At 41.9% G+C, this 19,907-nt stretch overlaps 1 protein-coding gene across 3 annotated transcripts in view; it reads right to left on the reverse strand.

Moving 5' to 3' along the window:
* LOC110508590 (arf-GAP with GTPase, ANK repeat and PH domain-containing protein 3) overlaps positions 1 to 19,907 on the reverse strand; it is a 222,118-nt gene that overhangs the window by 66,272 nt on the left and 135,939 nt on the right. For all 3 annotated transcript variants that reach the window (XM_021589215.2, XM_021589214.2, XM_036966890.1), the window contains exon 11: positions 14,162 to 14,333. In XM_021589215.2, the coding sequence (XP_021444890.1) occupies positions 14,162 to 14,333 (172 nt within the window). The remainder of the gene's footprint in view (positions 1 to 14,161; positions 14,334 to 19,907) is intronic.

The following is a 19,907-nucleotide window of genomic DNA, read 5'->3' on the forward strand; positions in this document are numbered from 1 at the left end:
TTTCCCATACATATATTTTTACAATGACAGATTCTTGGAATGTTATGTGCACAGCATCTATAACATCCACCACAGAACATTCCCCACACATTCTCATTAGGTTTCCAAGTATTTTAATAACACAATATAGCAGTAATGTTTTTAGAACATACTGTGAGAGCAATCGAAACGGTTCTGAGAAAACATTACGGGAACATTCTGCTAATGTTGATGGAGATATTATTTAAAAAAACGCCCATAACAACAAGTAGGGAATATTCCCACAATGCTCTCATTAAGTTATAGTGTGACATGATGACATAATTGTTCCAATAACGTTCCCTAATCATTCATGTCTGGATTCAATTCAATTGGTTCTGAGAAAACATTACTGGAATGTTCCGATAACATTAATGGATATGTCATCCGAGACACCTATATCAACAAGCAGGGAAGCTTAGATTTTGTAGGATCTCTATGCAGGGAAACGTTCCCCGTTACTCTTATAAAGTCACAATGTGATGTTATGAAATGATTGTTCCAATAACGTTCCCTAAACATTTTTCAGCAATCATGTCTGGATTCAATTAAATTGGTTCTGAAAAAAACATTAAGTCTAAAAGTATCTGGTGTTAAATGTACTGAAGTACGTACAGTGGTAGAAAAATCACTCAATTGTCATACTTGAGTAAAAGGAAAAAGGAAATGGTATAAATCAAATTCCTTGTATTAAGCAAACCAGACGACACGGTTGTCTTGTTTAAAAAAAAAAAATTTACGGACAGCCAGGGGCACAATCCAACACTCAGACATAATTTACAAACGCAGTATTCGTGTTTTTTTTTTTTTTTTACCTTTATTTAACTAGGCAAGTCAGTTTAGAACAAATTCTTATTTTCAATGACAGCCTAGGAACAGTGGGCTAACTGCCTGTTCAGGGGCAGAACGACAGATTTGTACCTTGTCAGCTCGGGGATTTGAACTTGCAACCTTCCGGTTACTAGTCCAACGCTCTAAGCACTAGGCTATCCTGCCGAGTGAGTCCGCTAGAACAGAGGCAGTAGCGATGACAACGCGTTATATTGATAGGTGCGTGAATTGGACCATATTGCTGCCTGAACATTCAAAATATAAAGAGCATTTTGGGTGTCTGGGACAATATGTGGGAGTAAAAAGTACATACTTCTTTAGAACTGTTGTGGAGTAAAAGTAAAAGTTTTCCAAAATAAAAATAGTAAAGTAAAGTACAGATACCCCAAAAAACAAATAAAGTAGCACTTCAAAGTTCTTTACTTAGTTACTTTACACCAATGCTGTAGGCTACTTAGTCTGGTGCGCCACCAGGGTCCTAATGTTTCTAGTGGATTTCCCTTTGTACTGAAATCGGATGGCCTCAAAGCTCATCACTAAGCTAAGGCCCCTGGGACTAAACACCTCCCTCTGCAACTGGATCCTAGACTTCCTGACAGGTCGCCCCAGGTGGTAAGGGTAGGCACCAACACATCTGCCACGCTGATCCTCAACACGGGGGCCCCTCAGGGGTGCGTGCTCTTTCCCCTCCTGTACTCCTTGTTCACTCATGACTGCATGGCCAGGCACGACTCCAACACCATCATTAAGTTTGCCGATGACACAACGGTGGTAGGCCTGATCACCGACAACAATGAGACAGCCTATAGGAAGGAGGTCAGAGACCTTGCCATGTGATGCCAGGATAAAAACCTCTCCCTCAACGTGATCAAGACAAAGGAGATGATTGAGGACTACAGGAAAAGTAGGACCGAGCACGCCCCCATTCTCATCGACGGGGCTGTAGTGGAGCAGGTTGAGAGCTTCAAGTTCCTTGGTGTCCACATCACCAACAAACTACCATGGTCCAAACACTCTAAGACAGTAGTGAAGAGGGCACAACAAAGCCTATTCCCCCTCAGGAGACCGAAAAGATTTGTCATGGGTCCTCAGATCCTCAAAAAGTTATACAGCTGCACCATCCAGAGCATCCTGAATGATTGCATCACTGCCTGGTATGGCAACTGCTCGGCCTCCGACCGCAAGGCACTACAGAGGGTAGTGCGAACGGCCCGGGGCCATCCAGGAACTCTATACCAGGCGATGTCAGAGGAAGGCCCCAAAAATTGTCCAAGACTCCAGCCACCCTAGTCATAGACTGTTCTCTCTGCTAACGCATGGCAAGCGGTACCGGAGCGCCAGGCCTAGGTCCAAAAGGCTTCTTAACAGCTTCTATACCCAAGCCATAAGACTCCTGAAGAGCTAATCAAATGGCTGCACAGACTATTTGCATTGCCCCCACTCCCCCTCTTTTATGCTGCTACTACTCTGTTTATTTCTATGCATAGTCACTTCAACTCTACCTACATGTTCATCTTACCTCAATTACCTTGACTAACCGGTGTCCCCTTCACATTGACTCTGTGAAGGGGACACCGGTTAGTCGCAAATGACGCAGAGTTAAAGCAGTTCTGCATAGAAGACTGGGCCAAAATTCCTCCACAGCGACGTGAAAGACTGATCAACAACTACAGGAAGCGTTTGGTTGGAGTCGTTGCGGCTCAATTTGGCACAACGAGTTATTGAGTGTAAGGGGGGGAATTACTTTTCAGACAGGGGGAGTGGGGGTTGCATAACTTTATTTATGCAATAAATTAAATAAGTATGCAATTGTTGTGTTATTTGTTCACTCAGGTTCCCTTTATCTAGTATTAGGTTTTGGTTGAAGATCTGATAACATTCAGTATCAAAAAATATTCAAAAATAGAGAAAATTTGAAAGGGGGCAAATACTTTTTCACAGCACTGTATGTCTTAGTACATATGCACATGTATGTACACCTTACCGCAATCTGCCAAGCAATAATTTAACATGATTTCTGAAATCAAGTTTGTAGGGAAAACAAAAGTCAAAACCTCCCAACTGTACAGTATACACTGTAAACAGGATTGGTAGGGTAAGAAACAATAGAGGATACTCATTTTTCTAGATTTAGATATTCCTAACTTTTGAAAGACAAAGGCTATGAAGCAACACATTTATTTTGGTGTTAGTCTCATCCCAGTGGCACAGGAATGTACAATAAATGTCTAATAAAATGGCATGCAATTCCAAATAATTGACATATATGTTTCTACAGTACATGGAGTGTTGTACAACTAACTTCCTCAACGGTAAGATATCCCTAACACATTAAGGGAACCTCCGTGGACTGTTCAAAACAAAAAATAGAAATAACATTCTGGGAACATAGGAATAACATTCTAAGAACATTGAGGCAATGTTTTGTGCACCCGGATACAAACATTGCAAGAATGTCATCGCAACTGGACAGATTTTGTGTTGTGGGAACCTAAAGAAATGTCTTACAAACCTTTAAATGACATAAAAAAAATGTGGTATGGGAACATTCTAGAAACAAATGTTTTCGCAACCAAATAGCAGATTTGTAATAATCAGCACATCTGAACAGTTTTTGTGTTTTGGGAACATATCTTCCCACCAGACTGTTCCCACAACCTAATGAAACATTATGGGAACCTTTAAAGAACAGACAAAATGTGTTCTGGGAATGTTCTTGCAACGTCAGGCAAATGTTTTATACAAACACTGTATAACCATCAGCACAAGTGGAATTTTTTTTGTGTTATGAGAACATTTGCCGTAACCTAACGAATGTTCTTGGAACTTTCACAAAACCAATTTTGATTTGCTGGGATGATTGACAATTTTAAATCTGAAGTTAACTTTTTGGGTCGACATGACTAAATTTGCATAGAAATGTGAGTTAAAGATCTGTCATTCTCATTGAAAACAAATCTAAAAAGTGCTAGATCTGTTCTAAGTCTGTTATTTCTATGATTCCTGTTCTCACGTTTAGTTTTTGCATCTTTTAACTTTCAGTTTTGTACACCAGCTTCAAACAGCTGAAAATACAATATTTTTGGTTATGGAAAAGATATTTCACAGCGGTTTAGATAGTACAGTGATTCTCTACACAATTTAGTAATTGCTTGTCTTCTCCAATAAACTGAAATTATGCAAACTATTCTCATTTTTGCAACCATAAAATGGCAGAGCGATATCTGCATAGTGCATCTTTAAAGCAGAACAGAAAAACAACATTTACAACCTTTGATATTTTGACAAGACATATGATACTGTAGTCTAATAGGTGTGCTAATACTATTTCTATGGGGCAGATAGAGAAGAGTTCTCCCCTGAGGCGACCAGCTGATTATAGCTCCAGTGTAATTACATTATCCGCTGTTTTATGCAGGAATGGTCTAGGTATACTCTGTGGGGACTAATTGATGAATACATGTTTAATTCATTAATCATTAGCATCACATTTGACAATTAGACATGATTGTTACTTGAATTTTAAATATGAATCCAAGCAGGGTTTGTGTATTTATTTAGCGGGGGGAGAAAGTCCCCTTTTGGAAGGCCAAGAGTCATACTACTTGTTAGAATGTGTTGTTGGCCTGTGTACTATCGCTAAGAAAATATCTAATGAAAACATCAAAATCCTAGCAGAAGTACTTTTGCCTTGTTAATCAATTTCTGTGGTTCTGGTGATGTTGTTGTGAATGTAAAAAATGGTGCACTCTGTATCCATGTTAGAACATTCTACTTTCTAACACCATACACATTTCCTGATTGGCAATGGGGTATTCCACCTCCACGTCAAGAAACAATACAGCATATCTCCATGTTCATTTTGTCATTCTGTCTCAGACATGTACTGTAGCACATTGTGGGGGAACCTACCTAACTTTTATTGCCCCGGGCACTGTTTCCAGCCGTCCATTCTCCATTGGTAAATGTCTGGAGGTAAGTGTTTGTAGTAATGAAATACAGCACCATCCTGAGACAATCACACACCAATTACCTGTCAAAGCTATTCAACTGGCTATTTATATAGGCGAAATTTACACAAGGTACATTGCCTTCCGAAATAATTCACACCCCTTGACTTTTCCAACATTCTGTTGTGTTACAACCTGAATTTAAAATGGCTTCAATTGAGATTTTGTGTCACTGATCTACACACAATGCCCCATAATGTCAAGGTGGAATATTGTTTGTCTCATTTTCATTAAATTAATAAAAAATGTAAAGCTGAAATGTCTTGATTCAATAAATATTCAACCCCTTTGTTATGGCAAGCCCCTCAATCAAGTATTGAATGTCATGCACAGATTCAACCAAAAAGACCAGGGAGGTTTGTCAATGCCTCTCAAAGAAAGACACCAATTGGTAGATGTGTAAAAATATACCAGAAGCTGAATATCCCTTTAAGCATGCTGAAGTTATTAATTAGGCTTTGGATGGCGTATCAAAACACCCAGTCACTACAAAGATACAGGCGTCCTTCCTAACTCAGTTGCTGGAGATTTCAAACAGTTAAGAGTTGAATGATTGTGATATGAGAAAACTGAGGATGGATCAACAACATTATAGCTACTCCACAAAACCAACCTAAATGGCAGAGTGAAAATAAGGAAGCTTGTACAGAATAAAAATATTAAGTAATACTGAAAAGAATGTGGCAAAGAACTGAACTTTTTGTCCTGAATACAAAGAGTTGTGTTGGATTTGCCCCAAACATAGCACATAACTGAGTACCAGTCTCCATATTTTCAAGCATGTTAGTGGCTGCATCATGTTATGTGTATGCTTGTCATCGGCAAAGACTAGAGAATTTTTTGGGATAACAAATAATCCAAATACAGCTATATATAAGCCTACAGGCAAAATCCTAGAGGAAAACCTGGTTCAGTCTGCTTGCCAACAGACACTGGGAGACAAATTCACCTTGCAACAGGACAGTAACCTAAAAGTCAAGGCCAAATCTACAGTGGAGTTGCTTACCAAGACGACATTGAATGTTCCTGAGTGGCCTAGTTACAGTTTGGACTTAAATAAGCTTTAACATCTATGGCAAGACTTAAATGGTTGTCTAGCAATCATTAACAATCAACTTGAGCTTGACAGAGCTAGATGAATTTGAAAAATAATAAAAATGGGCAAATATTGTACAATCCAGGTTTGCAAAGCTCTTAGAGACTTATCAAAAAAAACCTCACAGCTGTAATCACTGCAAAAGGTGCTTCTACAAAGTATTGACTCAGGGGTGTGACTACTTATGTAAATGAGATCTTCCTGTATTTCATTTTCAATACATTTGCAAACATTTATAAAAACATGTCTTCACCTTGTCATTATGTGGTATTGTGTGTAGATGGGTAGATTGGGTGTAGATTTTTTTATCCATTTTGAATTCATGCTCTAACACAATGAATATGAATACTTTCTGAAGGCACTGTACTGTAGAAATACTGTCATTACAAAAATAAACTCCTGAAAAAGTTTTTGGGGAAAACTTTGGCGACAAAATAAAATCATTATTGTAATTCCTGTGATAATTTAGAAGAAACATATCCCTTTCATACCAATATGTTTTTTCGCCAACTTTTAATTTTTTTAATTTTTTATTTCACCTTTATTTAACCAGGTTAGTTGAGAACAAGTTCTCATTTGCAACTGTGAACTTCACCATACCACCTACTTTTTTTCCCGCCTTTTCCTTACATGTCAAAGGTACTGCTGGTATCAAAGCCTAAACTTGTATTTCTGCCTAACGACCAAGCAATCATTTTGGTAAACTTCTGCCTACGGCTTACTATAAATGTAGCCATAATGCTGAGACGGCACTGGCACGCTCTATGCTCTTAATCTCTTCATGGTTGCTAAGCAGCGCCAGTAACCATCCTCCTGCCCAGTTCTACATTTTGCAAGGCATGTCACTTCTAACATATTTTTGCATAGAACCCCAATAAGCATGCACTGTTTTCTTAACCATAATTGGATGCATCCAAAAATAATTACTGTGGGAATAAATATCACGGAATGACGAAAATATTGGAATAAAGTAGGCTAATGCATTTGAAGGCATGTTTCAAATTGTTGCTTACTGAACCTCCCAAAGTCATCCAATCGTTGAAATAAATTTGAAGCAATAGCCTACCCACCTGTGGTCACCTAGATGATAGTTTCAGCACCGTTTTGATTAGGACAGCACGCCATCGTGCTGCTTTGAGAGAAGCGTGTGGTCTCGTCTAGATAAATCAATCAATGTCAGATTTTTGTTTTCACTGAATCGCCGTTTGTATTAGGCTACAATGGGGTACGGTTAGCTAAGTTGAGGTGAGCGCTGCTTTTGATCATCTTGTCTAGTTGGCTATTTTATTACAGCATTTCGATAGCATATTATGTAGTTTAACAAGTGGATTATTTAGTAGACTAGGCCTACTCCCGAACAAAAGCCTGTGACTTTACTGACTGGTCTCCATCAATGTGATTTTGTTTCACTGAATCACCCTCTGTATAGCGATTTGGTTAACTGGTTTCTGTCTGGGGAAATAAGTGGAGGTGGTATAGCTCATCTATTACACATTTTGTTTGCTCATCTATCATTAACCAGAAACATTTAGCTGGCAATATTGTAGCCCAAATCAAGTATAGGACTATTATTTTTGCTTGATCGAGTATAGGCAACTCCAAAAACCCAAAGGGGGGACAGCGGTACCACACGTTCCCGTGACACAAGTTGTGTGGGAAAATAAATGTGTATTTTATTCTGTTATATTCCATTATATTCTTACTTCAAAATATATGTGTGTTGACTGTGATCGGGGTAAGTGTGTCTTGTCTGTTTAAACCTTTTCATGCGTGAGTTCCAAATGTCTCTAACGGTCGCCCCAGCGTGAGTTGTTTCATGCAGGTGATGTCAGAATGCACTCACTGTTCCAAAATGTGATTGTTACGTAACAGGACAGTGCTGTCTGCTATTAATCTATAGGCTGTTTCAACTTGTCAATTTCAAGTTGTATTTTCTTACAACAGTTTGAATTGAGGTGTGTTCCGCCTCCTCATTAATTCACATAGAAGTAGCCCATTTCACTGTTGCGGACAATTTAAGTTTTACTGAGCGGGACAAACTTCTCTCTTTGAGGAGAGCCAAAGCACTTCCCCAGTGTTTCCGCAGACCAAGTATGCAGACATTTGCGCAGTCTTGCACAAACGTTTTCCTCGTAGCACATTTTCTGCCTGATGCTCACATTGCCTTCATTCTTTTTTTACTTTCAAATAATAACTTTGAACATGTGTGCGTTCCTATCAAAGTAAGTGCCTTATTTTCTGTATTTTGTTGTTGTGTCTACTGTGGCATACAGTATGTATGTGTTTATGTAGCATCATGTATTTACAGCTTTATTCACATGTTTTCAAGTACTGGTGACAAATAATGCATTCTGATTGTAATGGACACCTATGAATGTGTGTAAATTATGATGAGCTAATGCTTAGCTATTTGCCAGCCATGTGTGGCGCCATGTTTGTTGACATTATACAATGCATTCTGGGTGTCACGTAAACATCTGTCAGACCAAAGATGTTATAATGAGGTGAAGGAATGGTTCCGGAGTAAACTTGCGGAAGTGAATGATCGTAGACGACAGACCCCCTTCAACATGCATACCGCAAACAGACCAAACTCATCTAGTCTCCACTTCTTATCTTTGGTTGACGCGAAAAAACAAACATGGTGGTGCGCAGAAACTACTCATAATCGGATTACTTTAGATTTTTTAAAAGTGTTTTACTCAATTATTTCAAGCAATGGTGAGCTCACCCATGATGTGATGAATTGTACATAGTAATCGCTGTTAGATCATTCATATGGTGGTTTCTGTCAGCCGAGAGTTAGCTAAATATGACTGCTTGTGTTATGTCAATCTTTCCTCAGTTAGCGCTAGGACTAATGTAGCCTACACTTTCCGGTTCGGATGATTGTGTTACTCTGTCTCTACTTCTATGTATGTCTGAACATTGCATCCAAAAATAAACTGGTCACATTCAGGACATAACTTTGTAAGGACTGTGTTTGTGCAACATGTTTCTGTGAGAAAAAAAACGGTGTGGCCAGCTCTAGCGCCGGATGTTCTAAATAAGCGCTCTAATCACACCGGTTTGAGCGTAAGCTGCAAGGACCACTGTAGAATGATCAAACCAGTTCAGGTGGTACGTGTCAAAGGGTTAATGAACAAAATAATGAACTATTGATTGAATTCATTTGGACGTAACATCATTTCAACTCAAAATATGCCATTCTATTTGAAAATACATTTGATTAGTTTTAGAATATTTCTTAGGACCTCCGTAAATGAATGAATAATGGATTTATTAATATAGACGGCCAACCACATCGGCACACCACAACGACCACTATTCGCCGGCATGTGCACGGGAGGTATAAAAAGAGAATGCAGTCAAGAATGAGGTAAAAATGGGCCTGTTTGTAAGGGGGTCATATAAACATTGCCCTTTTTTTTTTTACAGGCAAAATACCATCAATTCTATGTGAAAGCAGCATAAGATTGCTTGTAAACACCTGAAAGTTAATAGAAATGTCCAAAATCTCGACAGCGATCATGTAGGCCTACACCGGCATTTAAAACATTTATAGAAATATGTTCATTTGACATGTTCATTTAACAAATATAAGTGTGTAGGAGAGAGAGAAAAGGAGTGGAGCAGCAGCAGCAGGGCTGGCTCTTGCTGTGGCTGTTAGCTAAGTAGAAGCGATGGATTAGCGAGTAGCTACAGAGCGACGGTAGCGGTAATGTCGTCTTGACTCTCATTTCTCTTTGGGCCGGCGCGACCATGCATGCCCTCAGAGGGCTGATGAGTCGTGACGCCGAGGCCTGACCCAACCGGGGAGTTGTTGCCATTATGTACAAGTAGAAGGATAACGAGGCATTAATGCTAATGTGGGGGACCGAAGGAGGGAGGGAGGGAGGGAGGGAGGAAAGGAAGGAGAGAAGCAGCACATCATCAACGGCTGTGGCCGTGCAATCCACCACCACTATCATCACTATCACTGCTCACTAACACCGCCTGTCTGACCGCCCACCCGCCACCACCACCACCCCCCTTTATGGCTCAGCCCTGTCATCTAACTATCCTCCCCTCCACAACCAGCCTCATCCTCTTTAGGAACCATTAGGGGCCAGCCCCAGCCTCCACACCCGCACCGGGCTGGTGGCCAGTGAGACAGAGACATGGTTGTGGTGGTGGTCAGTCCGTGCCCACTGGTTGGACTGTACGTATGTGTAGCCCAGAGCAAGAGGAAGAGTGGTTTACAATGTATAAGGAAGGAGTTGTACCGCGAGCAAAACACAGGCACACACCACCCCCTCCCTGCGCCTTCCCCACAGACAGTACATCTCTGCCTCCCATACGATTGATTAAAACTGATGGGCCTCATTAATACTTTGATACAATGCATCTGTCGTGGGTGACACCATTGGATGCGTATTAACGGAGAGGATCATATTTAAAACGGTTCCGCTGAACACTCAGAGAGAGGAAAAGGAATTAAGCTTGCACACTCTTTCACTCATAGACACATGGGTTCATTCATTTACTCTCTCTCTCCATCTCCCATCTCCCTCCCTCCCTTCCTCCCTCCACCCCCTGTGATTATAAAAGGTCTTTAGATCCATGGAAGTGAATGAATTACCAAAGGCAAAGACAGGGTTGCGATTCAGACGCCATGAATGACAAATTACCCCTTTGTTCCCTTCATCAATTGCATGCCTAATGAAATCAAACTCACGCCGATCGCACCAGGAGAGGAGAGGGTGCTCCAAACGGGAGAAGACCTGCCGTGATTTGTAACCTTTCTCCCCTAAGTGGAGATTAACGCAAATCGTCTCGTATTGTTCCCCTCCCGGATGCAAAAAAAATTGAACCTCTAGAATGGGGTGTCACAAAGATATCCTTTACTAGCTCTGTATTTACAGCAGAGTGAAACTACACTGAGTGGACAAAACATATTTCCATGACATAGGCTGACCAGGTGAATCCAGGTGAAAGCTATGATGTCACTTGTTAAATTCACGTAAATCAGTGTAGATGAAGGGGAGGAGACCAGTTAAAGAAGGATTTTTAAGCCTCGAGACAATTGAGACATGGATTGTGCATGTGTGCCATTCAGAGGGTGAAAGAGCAAGACAAAATATTTAAGTGCTTTTGAACGGGGTACGGTAGTAAGTGCCAGGCGCACCGGTTTGAGTGTGTCAAGAACTGCAACGCTGCTGGATTTTTCACGCTCAATAGTTTCCCTTGTGTATCAAGGATGGTCCACCACCCAAAAGACATCCACACAACTTGACACAACTGTGGGAAGCATTGGAGTCAACATGGGCCAGTATCCCTGTGGAGTCCATGCCCTGACGAAATGAGGCTGTTCTGAGGGCAAAATGTGGGGGTGTATATACCCGTGCAAATACAGTAAAATTGTCAGAGAAAAATAAGAATTCATTATAAAAGACAAAATCATTTTCTGTGGTTTTCCTCTTTCCGGCTCCCAGAACCACTCCTCTCCCTATCTCTCCTCTCCCTAACTCTCCTCTCCCTCCTACAGATACGGGACACCTCTGCTCTTTTCTCCTCTACTTTTATCCTGAAGGTTAACTCTTGACCTCCACCCCCTATCCTTCACTCTGTAAACTCCTATATCTTCTCTACCATTTGACTAATTAATGTGGTCCAGTGGGGTCCTGATGTTCAAATCCTGGCCAGGACCCAACAAAATAAGAAAGGTCTGGGCCACAAGTGTTCTCTGCTGTCTGGACTGTCTTTTCCACTACTGCACACTCCAATTAGCTACAGCCATGGCAGGAGGTAACATGGACCCCACTCCTCGGCCGATAGAGGACGCCCTCATTACCCTCCCCCCCATCTATCCCCCCTCTGGGGACCACTCTGCTAATTAGTATTAATTACTCTTAATCCTAACCCCTAAATAGAATCACTGGCTTCTTTTTGCCTCTCTGGGCTTAGCTGCCAGAGCAGAGTAGAGCAGAGCAGGCACCCTCATTGACAGCCATCCAACCGGTCAGCTAAGTCTATTTATAGGCCCCGTGTGGACTGGAAGGAAGGCATTGGTATTGGCAGGACACGCAAGTCAAGCTCCAACCTGATAATTGTTCCTGTGACATTACATACAAATTTGGCTGATGGAATTTAGGTCACAGCAAACTTATTACATCTGGACAAAATAAAATGTCCCTCAATGGATAAATCTTATTTTTTCTTTGAAATGAATTATTATAAACAAATTAATTATATTTAACGGAGATCTCATTCATCAATTCCCTATTTAGTAATTGAAGGTAGAATCTAATAGCCTCACAAGCACTACTTCAGTAATCCTATCATTGTTTTTATATTGTGCTGGCTCATCTGCATAATGAAAAATCATACATTGAGACAATTGGCTTGTAGGGACTCATTTTATGACATTGTACCATAATCTAAAGAGCTTTCACACAATTACAGCAACAAAATACATATTACATACCTAAATCCACCTATTAGGAGCATACTTTATTGTATCCTCTGGGCAGTGAATGGTATTCATGTGAAACCCCTCCTCTGAATACTTTAGTGTCCCTGGTGTCTCTTTCAGTCCATTGAAGAACCTCTATTGATTGTCTGTTGGACTGGACATGAAGTCGATAGAGGCTTACATACAATTGGACTGGGCATCAGGTTGCTTAGCTTAAGCTATTCAGTTGATATCCTGCAAATGACTTGGTCGGTGGTCGTTCACCGTGCTTGGTTGCGGTTTGACTCGAGGTAGAAGTTGTTCCTATAACCGCAAACCTAAAATCAGATGACCTTAATCCCAAACCTGGCCATAACCGTTAGGAGGAATATCTGACCCTGTTTCAGTCATTAGTGGGGAACTTCTACCTTCTCAGTTTGTCCAAAATGCACTACATGCGCAAAAGTATGTGGACACCTGCTCGTCGAACATCTCATTCCAAAATCATAGGCATTAATATGGAGTTGGTCCCCCCTTTGGTGCTATAACAGCCTCCACTCTTCTGGGAAGATTTTCCACTAGATGCTGGAACATTGCTGCGGGGACTTACTTATATTTAGAGCATTAGTGAGGTCGGGCACTGATGTTGGGCGATTAGGCCTGGCTCGCAGTCGGCGTTCCAATTCATCCCAAAGGTTGTTTGATAGGGTTGAGGTCAGGGCTCTGTGCAGGCCAGCAAAGTCCTTCCAAACCAACCTTGACAAACCATGTCTGTATGGGCCTCACTTTGTGCATGGGGGAATTGTCATGCTAAAACAGGAAAGGGCCTTCCCTAAACTGTTGCCACAAAGTTGGAAGCACAGAATAGTCTAGAATGTCATTGTATGCTGTAGCGTTAAGATTTTCACTGGAACTAAGGGGCCTAAACAGCCCCAGACCATTATTCCTCTTCCACCAAACTTTACAGCATTCTCCTGGCATCCACCAAACCCAGATTAGTCTGTCGGACTGACAGATTGTGAAGCGTGAGTCATCACTCCAGAGAATGCGTTTCCACTGCTCCAGTGGAGGCGAGTTTACGCCACTCCAGCCAACACTTGGCATTGGGAATGGTGATCTTAGGCTTGTGTGCGGCTGCTCGGCAATAGAAACCTATTTCATGAAGCTCCCAATGAACAATTATTGCTCTGGCGTTGCTTCCAGAGGCAGTTTAGAACTCGGTAGTGAGTGTTGCAACCCGAGGACAGACGATTTTTACACGCTACCCGCTTCAGCACTTGGCGGTCCTGTTCTGTGAGCTTGTGTGGCCTACCACTTCGCGGCTGACCCGTTGTTGCTCTTAGACATTTCCATTTCACAATAACAGTACTTACAGTTGACCGGGGCAGCTCTAGCAGGTTAGAAATTTGATGAACTGACTTGTTGGAAAGATGCCATCGTTGAAAGTCACTGAGCTCTTCAGTAACGCCATTTGAATGCCAATATTTGTCTATGGAGATTGCATGGCTGATTGCTCGGTTTTATACACCTGTCAGGAACGGGTGTCCACATATGAATGCACTAATTTGAAGGGGTGTCCACATACTTTTGCATATATAGTGTACATTTGTCTTCAAAGTATTTGAGGTGTGCTTCAAGCTTTTGGGATTATTTTATTTGTTCTATTATAACATGTAATCTAAATCAAAGCTAGCTTGTCATATGTTTTGACCCATATCTGGTACAGAGGTCTAGAATGGACCCACAGTGTGGTGACTAGGCATTCCCTCTTACCTGTGGTGCCTACGCCCAGCTGCAGGGTGCTGCGGTCCTTGGTCAGCCCATTTGTCTTGGGGCTGGCGGTGGGGGCGATAGTGGTGACTGCTCTGGGTGGTCGTTTCCCTGGCACCTTGACCGTGGTCCTCAACAGGTCAATCTCTTTCCCGTGCACATTCTGCATGTAGTCCTGGAACACACAAGCATCACAAAACACACACAGAGTCAATGTCATTACTCTAAAACGTGGATATTTCATTACAACAAATAAAACGCAAACTGCCCCCATTAGCTGACAAGAAATAACATTTCACTTTTGTTTTATGATATGACATATATCTTTCATCCACTTCAAAGCAAAATAAAAAAGTACCAAAAACGACTGATCGACAGCTAAGAGAATTTTCAGAACATTAGGTATCACCTGTGCTCATGCTGCCTCACAAGCTAGTTGGCTTTTAGAGGCTTAATGAGTAGACTAATGAACGCAAACAGTCATTCTCTTTCAATTTGGTCATTTGATTTCGATTTAAAACAACATCACCATCCCAAGTGGATGATGAAGGAAAGCCAAGGTGAAACTCATTGATATCAGCAGATATCAATGAGGAGAACTCTGCGCTCTGCTCGGCCTTTTACTGGGTTACTGGGTGCACCCTCCCCATCATCTCTAAATCTCTCTCCTTTCCTTTATCACATTGCCATAAAGCACTCATCTCTTCCCCTGCCTCTTCTCTAATTACCCAGCCAGCTAGCGCTCCTCATTCTCATTTCATTTTATTGCTGGAATTAACAGCCAGATCGAAGCGTGCAAAGCTATTAAGATGTGTGATTAAGCCACATTCAATTAGTTTCTACAAACAATTTAATTGATGTAGCAGATAGAATTAACAGAAGGTGATTGTGTGGATGGCTTGGCTGACTGCGAAATTAAAGGGATCCTCGCGCTCTCGTTCCATGTCTCGCTCTCCTACCCACCTTCTCTCTTTCCCGGTTGCTCTCGCTCCCAACCCACTCTCTCTCTCTATAACACCCTCTGTCTCTCTCTCTCTCTCTATAACACCCTTTGTCTCTCTCTCTCTCTCTCCATAACACCCTCTGTCTCTCTCTCTCTCTCTCTACAACACCCTCTCTCTCTCTCTCTACAACACCCCCTCTCTCTCTCTCTACAACACCCTCTCTCTCTCTCTCTCTATAACACCCTTTCTCTACAACACCCTCTTTCTCTCTCTCTCTCTACAACACCCTCTTTCTCTCTCTCTCTCTCTACAACATCCTCTTTCTCTCTCTCTCTACAACACCCTCTTTCTCTCTCTCTCTCTCTCTACAACACCCTCTTTCTCTCTCTCTCTCTACAACACCCTCTTTCTCTCTCTCTCTCGCTCTACAACACCCTCTGTCTCTCTCTCTCTCTCTCTCTACAACACCCTCTGTCTCTCTCTCTACAACACCCTCTGTCTCTCTCTCTCTCGATAACGCCCTCTGTCTCGATAACGCCCTCTGTCTCGATAACGCCCTCTGTCTCGATAACGCCCTCTGTCTCGATAACGCCCTCTGTCTCTATAACACCCTCTGTCTCTATAACACCCTCTGTCTCTATCTCTCCTTCTCTCCCCTTCTCTCCCTCTGTCTGCTTGGTTGCTCAGAATGGGAATAAACAGGTGTCTAGTAATGTGACAGCAGTTCCTGTTCTGCCTCACCTCTGCTCAGTAAGTTAGCAGACAGACACTCCAGACAGAGCTTATAGACATGCCTCAGGTGACCTACGACCTATAATGATCTAGATCTACAGAGCTGCTAACTAGTCAATTACATACGGGTAAATTCCAAAATAAAGGAAACACTTGAGTAAATGAGGAACACAAATTATATTGAAAACAGGTACTTCCACACAGGTAAGTTAATTATAAAAATGCCCAGTTGTTCATTATTTTGGCTACCATGATAGAAGAGATCTCAGTGACTTTCAATGAGGGGCCTCAAAGGAGCAGAGGGGGTTTAGAAGATGTGTGTCTCAGTCACCAGATCTCAACCCAATTGAACACTTATTGGAGATTCTGGAGTGGCGCCTGAGACAGCGTTTTCCACCACCATCAGTACAACACAACATCTCTAGTGCAAGAATGGCGTCGCATCCCTCCAATAGAGTTCCAGACATGTGTAGAATCTACGCCAATGTGCATTGAAACTGTTCTGGCGGCTTGTTGTGGCCCAACTCCCTATTTTGTCAATTACCTGTACATCACTGCAATGCTACATTGCTCTGCTAACAATGGGTACTAAATTAATCCATTATCATCTCACGAGAAGAATATCATCCAATCAAATTGTACTAGTCTAATGCTCCGAATACAACAGGTGTACAGTGAAATGTGTACTCATGAGGCCCCTAATCAACAATGCAGTTAAAAAAAGAAAGAAATAAGAATAAGAAATAAAAGTAACAAGTAATTAAAGAGCAGCAGTAAAATAAAAATAGCGAGACTATATAAAGGGGGGTACCGGTACAGTCAATGTGCGGGGGTACCGCTTAGTTGAGGTATTTGAGGTAATATGTACATGTAGGTAGAGTTACCTATGCATAGTGTAAAAGAGAGAGAGGGGGGGCAATGCAAATAGTCTGGGTAGCCATTTGATTAGATGTTCAGGAGTCTAATGGCTTGAGGGTAGAAGCTGTTTAGAAGCCTCTTGGACCTAGACTTGGCGCTCGGGTACCGCTTGCCGTGCGGCAGCAGAGAGAACAGTCCATGACTTGGGTGGCTGGAGTCTGACAATTTCTAGGGCCATCCTCTGACACCGCCTGGTGTAAAGGTCCTGGATGGCAGGCAGCTTAGCCCCAGTGATGTACTGAGCCGTACAACCTACTCTCTGTAGTGGCTTGCGGTCAGCGACCGAGCAGTTGCCATACCAGGCAGTGATGCAACCAGGATGCTCTCGATGGTGCAGCTGTAGAACCTTTTGAGGATCTGAGGACCCATGTCAAATCCTTTCAGTCTCCTGAGGGGGAATAGGTTTTGTGGTGCCCTCTTCACTGTCTTGACTGTCTTGTTGTGCTTGGACCATGTTAGTTTGTTGGTGATGTGGACACAGAGGCACTTGAAGCTAATCTATGATCATTAAACCAGATTTAGTCTACTTACTGTATGTCGCAAGCAAATGACAATGCTTTTACGAGTATGAATGTCTTTTGCCGAGAAGTGTTAATCTATGATCTTGCTAATATACATTATACTATTTCAAATTGGACTCTAAGGTCAAACAAATCTGGAGTTAATGTGCACAAATACTTCTCCAACTTTCACTAAACATATTCTAACATTTGGAATTGTTTTAAGATGGTCATACAATGGATCATTTCGCTATTTGAATGAAATTTTGGGGGGTTATTTGATAAAATATTGAATTTGGCATTTACTACTATAGTCCATAGAAACGCATTCAATGACACATTCATAAACGGCAAAAAAAGACAGCCAAAAAATAAATCACCAGGAATAAGGTTTGGAAGTGTCTGTCTCATATCTAGGAGATATACACTACCGGTCAAACGTTTTAGAACACCTACTCATTCAAGGGTTTATCTTCATTTTTACTATTTTATACATTGTAGAATAGTGAAGACATCACAACTATGAGATAACACATACGGAATCATGTAGTAACCAAACAAAGTGTTAAACAAATCAAAATATATTTTATATTGAGATTCTTCAAATAGCCACCCATTGTCTTGATGACAGCTTTGCACACTCTTGGCATTCTCTCAACCAGCTTCACCTGGAATACTTTTCCAACAGTACTGAAGGAGCTCCCACATATGCTGAGCACTTGTTGTCTGCTTTTCCTTCACTCTGCGGTCCGACTCATCCCAAACCATCTCAATTTGGTTGAGGTCGGGGGATTGTGGAGGCCAGGTCATCTGATGCAGCACTCCATCACTCTCCTTCTTGGTAAAACAGCTCATACACAGCCTGGAGGTGTGTTGGGTCATAGTCCTGTTGAAAAACAAATTATAGTGGGACTAAGCCCAAACCAGATGGAATGGCGTATCGCTGCAGAATGCTATGGTAGCTACATGCTGGTCAAATGTGCCTTGAATTCTAAATAAATCATTGACAGTGTCACCAGCAAAGCACCCCCGTCACACCTCCTCCTCCATGCTTCACGTTGGGAAATACACACGCGATCATCTGTTCACCCACACCACGTCTCACAAAGACAAGGCGGCTGGAACCAAAAATCTCCAATTTGGACTCCAGACCAAAGAACACATTTCCACCTGTCTAATGTCCAATGCTCGTGTTTCTTGGCCCAAGCAAGTCTCTTCTTATTATTGGTGTCCTTTAGTAGCGGTTACTTTGCAGCAATTCAACCATGAAGGCCTGATTCACACAGTGTCCCCTGAACAGTTGATTCTGAGATGTGTCTGTTACTTGAACTCTGTGAAGCATTTACTGGGGTTGCAATTTCTGAGACTGGTAAATCTCAATGAACTTATCCTCTGCAGCAGAGATAACTCTGGGTCTTCCATTCCTGTGGCGGTCCTCATGAGAGCCAGTTGGCTAGCGCTTGATGGTTTTTGCAACTGCACTTGAAGTAACTTTAAAAGTTCTTGAAATGTCCCTTATTGACTGACCTTCATGTCTTAAAGTAATGATAGACTGTTGTTTCTCTTTGCTTATTTGATTGTTGTTTCTCTTTGCTTATTATTTGCCATAATATGGACTTGGACTTTTGCCAAATAGGGCTATCTTCTGTATACCTCCTACCTTGTCACAACACAACTGACTGGCTCAAATGCATTAAGAAGGAAAGAAATTCCACACATTAACTTTTAAGGCACACCTGTTAGTTGAAATGCATTCCAGGTGACTACCTCAGGAAGCTGGTTGAGAGAATGCCAAGAGTGTGTGACGCTGTCATCAAGGCAAAGGGTGGCTATCTGAAGAATCTCAAAAATAAAATATATTTTCATTCAACATTTTTTTGGTTACTACATGATTCCGGATGTGTTATTTCATAGTTTTGATGACTTTACTATTATTCTACAATGTAGAAAATAGTAAAAAAGAAAAGAAAAACCCTTGAATGAGCAGGTGTTCTAAAATGTTTATGTAAGTGTAGTGTAAGAAATCTCAGGAAATATGTTTTTTGGAGACATATTTAACCCCTTATTTTTTGTTGACACAAAAATACTTCCATCCGTTTGTATGGGTTACCTTCAGACGAGTCCCGTGCTCCTCAGTCTCCCCTTTCCATAGAGTGGTCATAATAGTTAGTAGCTAAAACGGTTTGGACGTTATAACCGTTTTCGTGAGAAGACCGCTGTAGCTCGGTATCCCACTGATGCGAATGCGGTGGATTGAGACGAAGTCCATGCCAAAAACCTGATCTCTCTCTAGCTTAAATTGACTGATTTTTTGATGGGGATTTTTTTTATTATGTTGTTATGTGTCAATAGACTCTTAAGGATTAAATGCAAAGGCGAGAACTCATGAGTGGGAGTGGGAGGGGTTAGAGGTCTGTAGACCGGGACAAGCAGGGCATGAGGCAGCCGTGTCGTGCTGTGGTGGTGGTGGTGGGGGGGGGGGGGGGGGGGGGGGGGTCCTGACTGAGCTGTCTGCCGGCAGGCTGCAGCGGAGTGTTTAAGAGGTATTAGTGGCCCAGCGGGACTCTTGACAGAGACGGATGTGGCAGGTCCCTCAGCCTCCAACAAGCGCCACGCACAGCGGCGAGCGCCATTATAAATACAAGCTAGCGTGGT

This window comes from Oncorhynchus mykiss, chromosome 28 (genome assembly GCF_013265735.2).
Source record: "Oncorhynchus mykiss isolate Arlee chromosome 28, USDA_OmykA_1.1, whole genome shotgun sequence".
NCBI classification, from domain to species: domain Eukaryota; kingdom Metazoa; phylum Chordata; class Actinopteri; order Salmoniformes; family Salmonidae; genus Oncorhynchus; species Oncorhynchus mykiss.